This window comes from Punica granatum, chromosome 7, assembly GCF_007655135.1.
Source record: "Punica granatum isolate Tunisia-2019 chromosome 7, ASM765513v2, whole genome shotgun sequence".
Lineage (NCBI taxonomy): Eukaryota > Viridiplantae > Streptophyta > Magnoliopsida > Myrtales > Lythraceae > Punica > Punica granatum.
The window spans coordinates 19,476,205-19,491,700 of record NC_045133.1 but is presented as its reverse complement, the minus strand read 5'-3'; the positions used below and the strand labels follow the sequence as shown (position 1 = coordinate 19,491,700).

Below are 15,496 nucleotides of genomic sequence, written 5' to 3'. Positions count from 1 at the left end.
CTTATGCTGCGTTTGATTTCAAAGTAGGATTTTAAAATTAAATTTTGATTTTGAAAAAGAGTGGTATAAATGGGGCCCATTCTTTGACTTTGTATGAGTTATTTTGTTTTGTTGTGAAAAAAGTGATATAAATGGGGTCACTCCTTGACTCTGTATGAGTTATTTTATTTTGTTGTGAATAGAATTAGGTTAAAATTGTAATTTTAAAATCACATTTGCAAACCAAACAAGCCATTAATTTCTCATAACTGTATAATCCAATATAGGAAAGAATAACCGAGCCTAATCTTATTGTAAATGGAACTGACAATTAAAGGCACTAAAATATACAGGCAATCTTCACAAACATGTAATTAAACATCCAACCTTATCTTTTAATGAGCAAAAGGATTGGAGAAAAGTTGAAACTACTACAACATTCTATCTGCATAACTAATATTTTCCCAAGGATTAATTAGTTTCAAAATTGCACTCAAATGGAAGCTAAAGCCTTGTTTGGTTTGTGAGTATAATTTTAAAATCACAACTTTAACTTAATTCTACCCACAACAAAACAAAATAACTTATACAAAGTCAAAGAGCGGGCTCCATTTATACCACTTTTTTTCACAACAAAACAATATAATTCATACAAAGTCAAATGGTGAGTCTCATTTATACCACTCTTTTTCAAAATGAAAATCTGATTTTAAAATTCTATTATGAAACCAAACGCAGCGTAAATGAGCAGAAGATGTCTTTGTAAGAACTCAAAATGCATAAACATTTTGTATTATGATATTTGGGTTCAAAGGCACTTGCATTGCTTTTCTCGTTTGGCCGAAGAAGGGAGGCTGCAGTTCTACGCACTCTAAATACTAATTCAAAGTTTGAGACTGATGACATTATAAACAACAGGATGAGAAAGATATTCTTACATATGGATTTGCATGGTTGAAGGTTTATGTTAGTATTATGACAATTTTTCCATCTATAATAGAGTTCGCTGGGAATCTTGATGATAAACCCAACATAGGATATGAAAAGATATATTATAAAACATTTACTCAGCAATAGATAAAGAAGACAACACAACGGGCGATCTTTTCTTTCAAAGAATTTTAATAAATAGCATGAACTTTGCAAAGGGACTTACATTCACCATTACTTGTCTCAAACAATTACCTCAAAATCCAACCCTTCAACCTGAGTATGAAACAAGAATATGCAACAAAACTCTCAACAATTACCTCAAAATCTAACTTATTAATGTGATATGTCCATGCACATATGGATAAACAGTATGATCATTATAAACCTATGAGAGAGATCAATCCTATCCTTTGAGTGATTTGGTGCAGAAAGACACCCTGCAGACTTCAGAGAAAGGATTTCAACAGTATTTGTTTAAAATCCAGAATCATGCAATTATGATTCTGACAAAAGAAAAAGATTATTATAATCACATAAACCATTTTATAAGTCAAAATTATAATATCGAGGTCAAATATGCAATTGTATATTGATTCTTTACATCAGCCAAATTCCAACAGAAATTCCATCAAAATTTATTTTGGTCACACTAAATTACAAAAAATTTATGCTTGCTTCCTTGATTTGTTCTACAACTCCCTTACTTTTGTACCTCAAGCACTAATTACGTAAGTAAAATTGAATAATGGTATATATAAAGGTAGAGATGGATAAGAAGCATGATTTATCGTAAACATTTTGGAGAAGATTGAGCACCAAAATCAACACCGGTTATTTGATCAAAGGAAATGACCAACAATGATCAGTTGCAAGTATGTGTGAGGACCTGCAACTTTGTTTAATATAGAGGGATGGTGCAAAGAAGGTGAAAGAGAGAGAACATAAGCGCAGACGGATGGCAGCAAAGGCACGTTAAGAGGAGAGTGCGTTTGTTGTTGGAGTTAGGTTTCTAACATTTGAGCATCGGTAAAATTTTTGAGATGTAAAGAGTTGTGAGTGTAAAAAAAAACATATGGTTATTAGAAGGAAAAAATGAGAAATTTCATAATAGATGGGCTCAATTAGTGACTGCGAAAACGCTTAATTTTTTTTTAATCAGGTATAAATATAAATGTTGTATATTTTGATATCTAGAAATTCAATGGTTCATGTCTAATTCAATGAGTCGGATTAGTTCTCCCAATAAACATTTTTTTCATTCACAAAATTCAAATTCGAAATTTTTTTTCAATTATAAGGGTGACTCATAAATCTAGTATGATAAAATAATAATTTTAAATAATTAACAAAAAATACAGATAGTTTTATAAAGTATATAGCATGAAATATTATACTATACCTTCAAAATTAGGAATTTTGCTTAATGAAAATGCTGAATTACGACCAAATAAATATAAGCGCTGAGTCACATCATGCCATCAACCCATTTTTTAGCTATTTATTGCTGCCCCCTCTATCTCTTTCTCTCTCTCAATCAAGAGAAGCTGATCCATCAATTCAAGAAAGAAGAGTACAAAATAAGATAGTCTTCAGAAATAAAAATCCAAGGAGAAGAAGGAAAAAATGGGTCAAAGAAGTTACCTTCTGTTTGTGGCCATTCCAAGGTAGACAAAGTGACCAACAACGTTAAAGACCATTAGCAAATAAAGAGTAAGAAGAGCTACATAGATGGTGAGTGGTTTCAATTGGAAAAAAAGCATTAATCACGTGTAACTTAAAATCAAAAGAACATCGTAATAACAATTATAAAATTATATTTATCAATCAAGATGACTTATGCTGCGTTTGGTTTCAAAGTCGGATTTTAAAATTAAATTTTGATTTTGAAAAAAAGTGGTATAAATGGGGCCCACCCTTTGATTTATATGAGTTATTTTGTTTTGTTGTGAAAAAAAAAGTTGTATAAATGGGGTTATTCTTTGACTTTGTATGAGTTATTTTACTTTGTTGTGGATAAAATTATGTTAAAGTTGTAATTTTAAAATCACATTTGCAAATCAAACAAACCATTAATTTCTCATAACTGTATAATCCAATATAGGAAAGAATAACCGAGCCTAATCTTATTGTAAATGGAACTGATAATTAAAGGCACTAAAATATACGGGCAATCTTCACAAACATGTAATTAAACATCCAACCTTATCTTTTAAGGAGCAAAAGGATTGGAGAAAAGTTGAAACTACTACAACATTCTATTTGCATAACTAATATTTTTCCAAGGATTAATTAGTTTCAATATTGCACTCAAATGGAAGCTAAATGAGCAGAAGATGTCTTTGTATGAACTCAAAATGCATAAACATTTTGTATTATGATATTTGGGTTCAAAGGCACTTGCATTGCTTTTCTCGTTTGGCCAAAGAAGGGAAGCTATAGTTCTAGGCACTCTAAATACTAATTCAAAGTTTGAGACCGATGGCATTATAAACAACAGGATGAGAAAGATATTCTTACATATGGATTTGCATGGTTGAAGGTTTATGTTAGTATTACGACAATTTTTCCATCTATAATAGAGTTCGCTGGGAATCTTGATGATAAACCCAACATAGGATATGAAAAGATATATTATAAAACATTTACTCAGCAATAGATAAAGAAGACAACACAACGGGCGATCTTTTCTTTCAAAAATTTTAATAAATAGCATGAACTTTGCAAAGGGACTTACATTCACCATTACTTGTCTCAAACAATTACCTCAAAATCCAACCCTTCAATCTGAGTAGGAAACAAGAATATGCAACAAAACTCTCAACAATTACCTCAAAATCCAACTTATTAATGTGATATGTCCATGCACATATGGATAAAACAGTATGATCAATATAAATCTATGAGAGAGATCAATACTTCCCTTTGAGTGATTTGGTACAGAAAACACCTATGCAGACTTCAGAGAAAGGATTTCAACGGTATTTTTTTAAATCCAGAATCATGCAATTATGATTCTGACAAAAGAAAAAGATTCTTGTAATCACATCAACCATTTTATAAGTCAAAATTATAATATTGGGGTCAAATATGCAATTGTAGATTGATTCTTTACATCAGCCAAATTCCAACAAAAATTCCACCAAAATTTATTTTGGTCACACTAAATTACAAAAAATTTATGCTTGTTTCATTGATTTGTTCTACAACTCCCTCACTTTTGTGCCTCAAGCACTAATTGCGTAACTAAGATTGAATAATGGTATATATAAAGGTAGAGATGGATAAGAAGCATGATTTATCGTAAACATTTTGGAGAAGATTGAGCACCAAAATCAGCACCGATTATTTGATCAAAGGAAATGACCAACAATGATCAGTTACAACTATGTGTGAGGACCTACAACTTCGTTTAATATAAAGGGATGGTGCAAAGAAGGTGAAAGAGTGAGAACATAAGCGCAGACGGATGGCAGCAAATGCACGTTAAGAGGAGAGCGCGTTTGTTGTTGGAGTTAGGTCTAGAACATTTGAGCATCGGTAAAATTTTCGAGAGTTAAAAAAAAAGATGGTTATTAGAAGGAAAAAATGAGAAATTTGATAATAGATTGTCTCAATTAGTGACTGTAAGTGCAAAAACGCTTAACATTTTTTTAAATCAGGTATAAATATAAGCGTTGTATATTTTGATAACTAGAAATTCAATGGTTCATGTTTAATTTAATGAGTCGAATTAGTCCTCCCGATAAATATTTTTTTCATTTATAAAATTCAAATTCAATTTTTTTTAATTATAAGAGTGACTCATAAATTTAATATGATAAAATAATAATTTTAAATAATTAATAAAAAGTACAGATAGATCTATAAAGTATATGGCCGGAAATATTATACTATACCTTCAAAATGAGAAATCTTGCTCAATGAAAATGCTGAATTACGACCAAATAAATATAAGCACTGAGTCGCATCATGCCTCAACCCATTTTTTAGCGATTTATTGCTGCCCCTCTCTCTCTCTCTCAATCAAGAGAGGCTGATCCATCAATTCAAGAAAGAAGAGTACAAAATCTCTCACTCAGCTTGACTGCTTATTTCGGGCATTGGACTACTCAAAATCCATCCTTGATGAATTGGGTTCCTCCATTCTTGCTTAAATATTCGAATTGAATTCCGGGGTTGGGTTCTTCCTGCAGGTAATTCGTTCGGGTCCCCAGCAGAAATGGGAGAAGAAAACAACGCGAAGCACATCACCCGTGTCCTCTTCTGCGGCCCCCATTTTCCAGCTTCCCAGAATTACACCAGAGAATACTTGATCGGTCACCCGTATATCCAGGTCCCAATTTCATCCTCCTTCACCCCCATTTTTTATGTTCCATACACATTGGAGCTGATAGTCCGAGGTTGTTGTCGGGTTTCCCAATTCAATGCAAGGTTGCTGACCGATCTCAGCAGTCCCAGTTGATGCTGTTGCATGCTCGAATTTTTCAATAGAAACACTAATTTCTATCTGGGAATTCTCGTTTGGTTCCAACCCTGTACGAGGTCGTTGGAAGAAGAGCCCTGTTCAGATTTTTTTTTAAAATGTATGTATGTGCAGATGTAAGGGACTTCAAATTTCTGTAAGATCAAAATCTGATCTTTTGTTAATGAGTAATTGGGTAGTGAGTCGAGTTCCGAGTTTGTCTTCGTTTTGCATGATGCAATAGGTTTCAGTATAAATCTTGGACCTCTATAAACTATTTTTGATGGAGAAGACTTCGTCGAGACAGTGTTAACTATAGTTCTTTTGACGATGGATGGAAATTCCAGGGCGAGACAAGAATTTACTCTTTTTACTGTAATCCAAGTACTTCAGTATCTTCTCACTGTTTTACAGAGCTAACTCGAGCAGTTGGAGTTACCATTATGGCTATACAAAGAAGTCTTCATATTGAAGATTTCGTAGAGCCCAAGATGAGTAGATTTTACCTCACGTTAGAATCTTGTGATGTGAGCTCATGTTCTTCTGCTCCTGTGGATGCTGTGCTGCATACCTGTTCTTCCTCAATGCAAGGATAAAGCTCAAGGCTGAGATGTCTGATGAGAAATCAAGTTGATTTATTTCACTGGCGTTATCTCAGACTACTTCGAATTAAATTACTATCATGAGTTCCAATATGTATAATCTAACACTGGATTTTAGTTTTGATTTGGCGTTAAGTTTGAATGTTGAATTCGGCGCCTTACAGTAAAAAGCTTTTCAGGTATATAGCAACAATTTTAACCGGTCACTTACTTAGCTTTTTCTTGGGTTCTTAAAGGTTGATGACGTGCCCCTAGATGATGTTCCCAGTGTCATCGGAAACTATCACATTTGTGTCTTCAAGAACAAGCGACTTACTGCAGACATTCTGTCGCGAGCTAAGCAAATGAAGCTTGTGATGCAGTTTGGTGTTGGTTTTGAAGGTTTACTTGCAATTACACTTGTTATTCCTTTTTCATTCACTGTTACTAGTTTGCACTACTTAATATATCTTTGCATCTTTATACTGAATGCTGAAGTGGCCAAAAAAGAAAAAAAGAAAAAAAAACCACAAAACTGAGTGCTGAAAGTAATTTTTTTCTCTTTCTGAACTTTTAGGTGTTGATATTGATGCTGCCACAAAATTGGGAATTAAAGTGGCTAGAATACCTGGTGACGTAACTGGAAATGCCGCTTCTTGTGCAGAGATGGCTGTTTACTTGATACTGGGGTTGCTCCGAAAACAGGTCGATTGTTTCTTTGTAGATGATATTTTGTCTACTGACTTAGCAATTCTAAAAGAACAATCCCAATCTCCTTATAACTAGCTATGAGGGTTCAACTCCGTGACTGCTTGATTCGACTTGTGCTTTTTCTATTTTTAAGCACAAGTCAAAATATTAGATGGCTCTAAGGACTTATGAGTTTAATAAAGCATGTCCCGGATCATTAATTATCGTATTATCTAATCCGAAGTGTAAAATATACATATACACATACACTGGAATCATTTTAAATCTTGAGCCCAAGTCGAACTATAAAACAAACTTGAGATTGCTGGAAAGTTGAGCTCGGCCTCTTCTTGGCTGTAGTGAAGAAAACCTTGTCGGGCCTAGGAGGAGTTCGTTGTCATGCCAAGTTGGAGCCCAGAAGAATAGTTGATCTGGTGCGACCCTGGTAGTACTCAGCTCTGTTTCATCCCTTAATAGTCATCTTGGACGGGGGCCAATGTTATGGAATTCATGAAAGCCTAGACTTCATTCTATTTGGTTTATAGTTTCTCGCAGTCTTCTTACTGTAGAACTTCTAGGGTTGTTTCTTCATTTTATTTGTCTTTTATTCTCCATATCAACAACATACCATAATGCGATTTGCCCCCCTGCAACTCATGAGAGATCTTTTCATTATGATACCTCTGTTAATTTTTTGCAGAATGAGATGGAAGTCTCTGTGAAGCAGAAGAAGCTTGGAGAGCCAACCGGTGACACACTGCTTGGGAAAACGGTTAGTTATGACTGGACGACTTTTTACAATTATATTATCTCCTTTTCATATGTATCCGGTTTCATCTTTGTAGTTCTTCTCGTGTAGGTATTCATATTGGGATTTGGAAACATCGGAATTGATTTGGCTAAGCGATTGAGACCCTTTGGTGTCAATATCATAGCTACAAAACGGATTTGGTCCTCGAATCAAGGATCTGGCAAAACAGATGGTAAATTGAGCCCTGAAACTTTGTTTCATAGAGTCATCTGTTTGAGACACCCCGCAATTGACAATTACTTTGTTATTCTATTGTTTCAGTTTCAGCATCTCCCTTTCAGAATTGCGTAGGTGATGATTTAGTTGATGAGAAGGGGGGTCATGATGAGATATACGAATTTGCAAATAAGGCCGACATAGTAGTCTGTTGTTTGAGTATGAACAAAGAAACAGTAAGATAATGCTTTTTTGTTTCGGCTTTTCTGGAACTCCTATGATACGCGTACTCGATGCTCTTAGTTAGTTTCCAGTTCTTCTTTATTTTGTGATGCTCCATGATAGCTCATTCAGTTTGATGTTTCTGACAGGCTGGCATCGTGAATGAGAGATTCATATCATCGATGAAGAAGGTTATGTTTTGTTAGAACAAAATTCTATATTAGATTAGGCAAAGGGAAGCACTACTTTGGTCCAATTTTTCCCCTTATAACCTTTACTGTGCTAAAAAATGTTACCTAAGAAACTTATTTCCAAATCTGCTGTTTCAGGGTGCCCTTCTGATAAATATTGCCCGAGGGGGTCTCCTGGACTATGAGGCGGTCAAGCAGAACCTTGAATTGGGTCAGCTCGGGGGCTTAGGAGCGGATGTTGCTTGGACTGAACCGTTCAATCCTGATGACCCAATTCTGAAATTCAAAAATGTTATCCTTACTCCTCATGTTGCTGGGGTCACTGAACATTCGTACAGATCTATGGCCAAGGTACAAATGAATACACTGCCTGTTGCATAGTCAACAATTTGATGTACTAAAGAGGATGTTGAAAATTACCTCTGATCATTCGCTGAACAAGTGTAGATTCACAAAAAGTAGTTCTCGTGTTTTCTCTGGGAAAAGAAAAACTTCCATAAATCATGCTTTTACATAGTTTTTATCGTATTCAGACAATGAGACTCAGAGATTTTTTTTTTCTGTATTATTTGTTAGAGGAAGTGCTTAGGTGATTTCTTTGGTAATTGCAGGTTGTTGGTGATGTAGCTCTTCAACTTCATGCCGGGGCTCCCTTGCCCGTGATAGAATTTGTCAACTAGATTATACGGAGATCCACCATCCGTAGTACATTTCTCCCTTTGCCAGTTGTAGAATAGATATTCCTAATATCAAATTCAACGTAATTGTTGTACTCCTAAAATCACAAAAGCCAGTTTTATCTTTGTCGGAATATAATCATGTGAGGTCCCATGGGTGTACCTCGAGTTTGCATCGTATTTCACTTGTAATTCCGTGCATCCACAGGATGGGCTGTAGACTGCATAAACAATTCCAGTCCCATCTAAGAGAAACCTTGGCTTCCCTTTGGTCATGTAATCCTCCTATGATGTTCTTCCGTGTATATCGGAAAAGTTACCCTGTCAAACTTTGTTTCATTTGTTTTCTGGACAAGTCCATGGATTAACACAAACAAAGTCGTAGAGAAGACAATTCTCTTCGAGTGGATCGGGTGCTATGGCCTTAATCATCGTCAGTTCGTCTCAAGGAACCATGCTATTCACGGAAGATAGTGGAACCTGAAAACAAATATTGTTTTCAAGATCCTCTACCGTTGTCTAGGACTCGTAGGCAGGTGTTAGCTCGCCCTAGATGCCCATTGAAGCGATCCTGTTAGTCAAGGACTATCGCACCTTAGAAGCAACGACGATCCTTTTCTTTGCTAAGCACATCCCGAGCTCCATTCCGCTATGAAGTTCTAACCCTAAAGAAGATCGATCTCAAGCCGGTTTCATTCTTCCATGAACTGGAATTCCAGATTTCCGTACATTTCGCTGATAAATTTGTGAGAGTACATTTACACATCATATAAAGGAAAAGTTAAATTGTAACAGACATTTTGATTACTTAAAATTTATCTATTCTCCTATTCTATTATTATCTCCTCTTGTTATAAATTTGGACGAGCAAATAAAAAGAAAAAGAAAAAAAAAAAGGTCGCCACTAATTTTCCTTTCGTTTTTTTTTTTGAGTTTTCAATTTATGTTAATTTATAAAGTTATTAACCTTTTTGCCTATAAAAAAAAAAGATCTGTAAATAATGACTAAGGCCTATAAAATTATGATAGATTAGCAATGACCAATGGAATTTAAAACCTCGAATGGTACATGCATGAGTGATGAGTCTACAGCAATGCATGTGGAACAGTAATTACTGACTCCCCCACTCTATCATGGGTCGATACGGACCCGATAGTTGAAATGGCAAAGTCAGTAACACGCCAAATTGTTAAATCAATATTCGAGTTTGAACTCACGCGGAGTCTCTCCATACGGAACCTGACATGGCAGGCATGCTCTGCTGCTGAAATCGTAACTGGGAATGGAAGTTGAAGTGGACTTCCTCTGCCCGACCATATGGAAAGGACAGATTACTTCGATTCCCCGACTGACTCCTACTCGATGGGAACCAAGTTGGTGATGTTGGCTTTGGAGAGCATCTCAGGTGGAATGCCACGGATCTGGACCCAGTACGATATGGAGTCAAATCTGACTTCTTTGAGGGATATAATCCCTAGTCACAGCGGGCTAATCATCATGTGAGCTCCTTGTATGGACCATGCTCTGCTTCTTTCAACGTGTAACATGTCTTGTTTGTCTTGGAAAAGGCATATGACATGAGCACTTGGTTCGCATATTTCTTGGGCGAAAGGATGACAGACTTTTTCAGCTTGAATGAGACGGGGGATGACAACCTTTGGGGGTGGGAGTTTGAAACCTGACCGTCTGATGGGAAGGGTTAGGAGCATGGATGCTGATACTTCATCATCTTTGGTCTGCAGATTAGCGATCTCCTGGTTGTGGGACATTGAGATCTTTGAACTGAACATATCCAACAGGGAGAGATCGAGCTCAGTGGGCTCCATCGGTTTTGGGATATCTTGTGGGTGCAGTGATGTGTTTGAAAGCAGAGTCAAGGTTGTGACAATGGTGAAAATTCTGGTAGATGAGGGAGTCAATGCGTGTCAGAGGAAACAGTCATGGCATTTACTGGGCAGTCGTCTTCCGTAGCTGTGGTTTGTTCAGGATCCATTGATGAACTGTAAAAATGTTGGGTGGGGGAAGAAGAAGATTGAGGAAAAGTGATTGAAATTAGCTCCTTATTTAGAGCTTTAGACTACTCAAAATCCAGCCTTTGATGATTCGGGTTCCTTGGTTCTTGCTTAGATAGTCGAATTGAGTTCTGGGGTTAGGTTCTTCCTGCTGATAATCCGTTCGGGTCCAGCAGAAATGGGAGGAGAAAGCGACACGGAGCATATCACCAGTGTCCTCTTCTGTGGTCCTTATTTTCCAGCTTCCCAGAATTACACTAGAGAATACTTGATCAGCGGTCCCACTATCATCCTCCTTCCCCCCATTTTAACGTTCCATACATATTGGAGCTGGTAGTCCGGTGTTGTTGTTGGGTTTCCCAATTCAATGCAAGGTCATTGACTGATCTCACCAGTCCCATTTGATGCTAACACTAACTTCTATCTGGGCATTTTCATTTTTGTTCCAATCCTGTCCAAGGTTGTTGGAAGATCTCAGAGCCCTGTTCAGCTTTTTTATGTTTGCATGTGCAGATGCAAAAGACTTGAAATTTCTGTAAGACCAAAATCTGATCAGTTTTGAATGTGCCATTAGTTAGTGAGTCAAGTTCCGAGTATGTCTTCATTTTGCAATATACAATAGGTTTCAGTATAAACCTTCGACCTCCATAAGCTATTTTTAATAGAGTTGAGGTTGTTAGGGCAATAGTAACTTTATTTCTATTGACAATCTATGGAATTCCGGGGTGACATGAGATTTTCCTCTTTTGTGCTGTAATCCAAGTACTTATCTTCTCACTGTTTTGCAGTGCTACTTCGGGTGTTTGGAGGACTTAGGTGTGCATGCCATTGTGGCCGTACAAAGAAGTCTTCATATAAAAAATTTCGTAGAGCACCATTTCGGCACGTTTTGCCTCGTGTTAGAATCTTGTAATGTGAACTCATGTTCTTCTGCTCCTGTGAATGCTGTGCTGCAATCCTGTCCTTCCTCAATGCAAGGATAATGCTCAAGGCTGAAATATCTGATGAAAAATCAAGTCGATTTATTTCACTGGTGTTACCTCAGACTGGAACTTAGAATTGAATTACTATCATGAGCATCGGTATCTATGATCTAACATATTATTATAGTTCTGATTTGGCGTAAGTTTTGAATGTTGAATTCTGCGCCTTAAAAGCTTTTCAAATATTCAACAAGTCACTTATTTAGCTATTTCTTGGGTTCTTGTAGGTTGATGATGTGCCCCTAGATGATGTTCCCAGTGTCATCGGAAACTACCACATTTGTGTTGTGAAGAACAAGCGACTTGCTGCAGACATTCTGTCCCGAGCTAAGCAAATGAAGCTGGTGATGCAGTTTGGTGTTGGTCTTGAAGGTTTACTTGCAATTACACTTGTTATTCCTTTTTCATTCACTGTTACTCGTTTGCACTACTTAATATATCTTTGCATCCTTAAACAGAGCGCTGAAAGTAATGTTCTTCTTTCTGAACATTTAGGTGTTGATATTGATGCTGCCACAAAATTGGGGATTAAAGTGGCTAGAATACCTGGTGACGTAACTGGAAATGCCGCTTCTTGTGCCGAGATAGCCATTTACTTGATGCTGGGTTTGCTCCGAAAACAAGTTGAATTTTTCTTCATGGATGATATTATGTGTACTGATTTAGCAATTCTAAAAGGACGGTCCCAATCTCCTTAGCAATTCTCAACTCCATGACTGCTTAATTCGACTTGTGTGTCTTCTCTTTTTCAGCACAAGTCAAGACATTAGTTGGCTGTCATGACTTATGAGTTTAATAAATTATGTCCTGGATCATTAATTATCGTATTATTTAATCCAAAATGTAAAAGATATATATGCTTATAGTACTTTTCAAATCATTTTAAATCTGGAACCCAAGTCGAACTATAGGCCAATCTTGAGATTGCTGGCTTTTCTTGGCTTTAGCGAAGAAAACCCTGTCAAACCTAGGGGTTTTTTGTCAGCCAAGTTGGAGGCTAAAAGAAAAGTTGATCAAATGCCAGCCAAGTTTTAAGCAGGAGGTTCATGAGTTTAGTTGAGCTCGACTCTGGCAATTCTCGGCTCTTATTCACCCCTTATAGCCATCTTTGACTGGGCCTGATGTTCTTCATGTCATGAAAGCGTAGACTTCATTTTGTTCGGTTTACTGTTTCTCGCAGAGTCTTCTTGGTATAGAACTTCTCCGGTTGTTTCTTCAGTTAACTGGGGTGTGTCCTTTCTTCTTCATATTGGCGACATACCATAAGACAATTTTTTCCCCAATCAATCGATGAGATCGTATTCATTGTAATACCTCTATTATATTTTTTCAGAATGAGATGGAAGTCTCAGTGAAGCAGAAGAAGCTTGGAGAGCCAACCGGTGACACACTGCTTGGGAAAACAGTAAGTATGGCTGCTAGACTTTTTAGGATTATATTATCTCCTTTTCATATGTATCCTGTTTCATCTTTGTAATTCTTCTCTTGTGTAGGTATTCATATTGGGATCTGGAAAAATCGGAATGGATTTGGCGAAGCGATTGAGACCCTTTGGTGTCAATATCATAGCTACAAAACGTATATGGTCCTCGAACAATCAAGGATATGGCAAACCAGATGGAAAATTGAGCCCTGAAACTTTTTTTGAATGAGTCATCTGTTTGTGACACGCCGCAATTGACAGTTACTTTGTTAATCTTTTGTTTCAGCTTCAGCGTCTCCCGTTCAGGACGGCATAGGTGATGATTTAGTTGATGAGAAGGGGGTCATGATGAGATATACGAATTTGCAAAGAAGGCCGACATAGTAGTCTGTTGTTTGAGAATGAACAAAGAAACAGTAAGATTATGCTTTTATGTTTTGCCTTTTCTGGAACTCCTATAATGCACGTACTCGATGTTCTTCTCAGTTATTTTCCAGTACTTCTTGTGATTCTTCATGATAGCTCATTCAGTTTGAGGTTTCTGACAGGCTGGCATCGTGAACGAGAGATTCATATCATCGATGGAGAAGGTTATGTTTTGTTAGAACAAAATTCTATATTAGGCAAATGGAAGCTCTACTTTGGTCCATTTTTTAAGCTTATAACCTTTACTCTGCTAAAAAACGTTATTTAGGAAACTTTTACTTCCGAATATGCTGTTTCAGGGTGTCCTTCTGATAAATATTGCCCGAGGGGTTCTCCTGGACTATGAGGCGGTCAAGCAGAACCTTGAATCGGGTCAGCTTAGGGCTTAGGCATGGATGTTGTCGGACTGAACCGTTCGATCCTGATGACCCAATTCTGAAATTCAAAAACGTTATCCTTACTCCTCATGTTGCTGGGATCACGGAACATTCCGTCAGATCCATGGCCAAGGTACAAATGAATACACTGCCCGTGGCACAGTCTATGATTCAATGGACTAGAGAGGATGTTGAAAATTCCCTCTGATCATGCGACGAACAAGTGTAGATTCGCAAAAATTAGTTCTCCTGCTTCTCTTTGAAAAGAAAAAACTTCCACAAATCATGCTTTTACGTAGTTTTGTATTGTATTCAGAAAAGATTGATGAGGCTCAAGAATTTTTTTTCCCCCTGTATTATTTGTTACACAAAGTGCTTATTTGATTTCTTTGGTAATTGCAGGTTGTTGGAGATGCGGCTCTTCATCTTCATGCTGGGGCTTCTCTGCCTGTAATAGAATTTGTCAATTAGATTACATGCAGATCCCACCTTCCATAGGACAATTCTTCCTTTCCCAGTTGTACAATATCCATTATTGACATCAAATTCAACGTAATTGTTGTATTCCTGAAATAATGAGAGCCGGTTATTATTCTGTCGGAATATAACCATGTAAGGTCCCATGGATGCACTACAAATTTGCGCCATATTTCACATGTAACTCCATGCATCTGCAAAGTGGGCTGCAGATTGCATATACAATTCTAGTCCATCGGAGAGAAATCTTGGCTTCTCTTTGGTCATATAACAATCCCTTCGTTGTTCTTCCATGTAGTTTGGAAAAGTTATGCTCCGTTTGTTTTCAAGATCTGATTTTAAGATTTTAACTTTAACTTTAATTCTACTCACTACACAACAAAAATAAACTCTTCAAAGTAAAAAAGGTGGACCACATACATAAATCCACATACAATTCCATTATACTCAATTCAATTTTTAATATTAAATTATCCTAACTATTCATTACTTTTTCACACTTTTTTTCATAATTCAACACCACAATCATTACAATCCAATTAAAATCAAAATCCAACTCTCAAACCAAGCGCAACCTTACCCTGTCAAACTTCGTGTCATCGGTTATTTCTTATTTGGACTGATCCATGGATCGATACAAACAATGCGTAGAGAAGACAGTTCACTTTCAAGTGGACCGGGTGTTTATAAGATAATCATCAGTTTGTCTTAACAACACCATGCTATTTTCGGATTACCATAGTGGAACCTGACAACAAATATCGGTTTCAAGACCCTACCATAGTCTAGGGAGGCATGGCAGCTTTTTCATGTCTTGGACTCGTAGGCAGGTGTCAGCTTACCCTAGATGCCTATCGAGGGCGATCCTGCTAGTCAAGGACTATCGCACCCCAGAGGCAACAGCCATCCTTTTCGTTGCTAAGTGCTTCCCAAGCTCTGATATGATTTTAGGTTCTCAATAGCTAAGAAGATCGATCGCCGGGCAGCTTTTGTTCTTCGACGAACTGGAATTCCAGATTTCTGTAAATTCTATAAATTGAAAAAGAAAAAGAAAAAGAAAAAGAAAAAAAGAATCAGTAACTGTCTCAGTCGCTC

The 15,496-nt window shown here is 36.8% G+C and overlaps 2 protein-coding genes across 3 annotated transcripts; both read left to right on the top strand.

Annotated features, from left to right (window-relative positions):
* Nucleotides 1-4,825: 4,825 nt before the first annotated feature.
* LOC116215182 (hydroxypyruvate reductase-like) lies at nucleotides 4,826-9,031 on the top strand. 2 transcript variants are annotated; one of them, XM_031550794.1, is made up of 10 exons: nucleotides 4,826-4,971; nucleotides 5,106-5,245; nucleotides 6,213-6,357; nucleotides 6,533-6,660; nucleotides 7,346-7,417; nucleotides 7,505-7,628; nucleotides 7,718-7,848; nucleotides 7,984-8,025; nucleotides 8,164-8,376; nucleotides 8,637-9,031. In XM_031550794.1, exons 2-10 carry the CDS (start codon nucleotides 5,132-5,134, stop codon nucleotides 8,703-8,705), a joined length of 1,038 nt encoding a protein of 345 aa, XP_031406654.1. In that variant the 5' UTR covers nucleotides 4,826-4,971; nucleotides 5,106-5,131; the 3' UTR covers nucleotides 8,706-9,031. The 2 variants fall into 2 exon arrangements, with proteins under 2 accessions (XP_031406654.1, XP_031406653.1); XM_031550793.1 differs by lacking the exon at nucleotides 4,826-4,971 and having other exon boundaries at nucleotides 4,988-5,245.
* A 989-nt stretch (nucleotides 9,032-10,020) lies between these two features.
* LOC116214475 (formate dehydrogenase, chloroplastic/mitochondrial-like) lies at nucleotides 10,021-14,571 on the top strand. The gene is given in 12 exon segments (XM_031549876.1): nucleotides 10,021-10,202; nucleotides 10,446-10,605; nucleotides 11,926-12,070; nucleotides 12,194-12,321; nucleotides 13,032-13,103; nucleotides 13,192-13,300; nucleotides 13,399-13,461; nucleotides 13,464-13,537; nucleotides 13,670-13,711; nucleotides 13,847-13,926; nucleotides 13,928-14,057; nucleotides 14,327-14,571. Coding segments are annotated over 12 exon segments (1,254 nt in total). The 3' UTR covers nucleotides 14,396-14,571.
* Nucleotides 14,572-15,496: the final 925 nt, after the last annotated feature.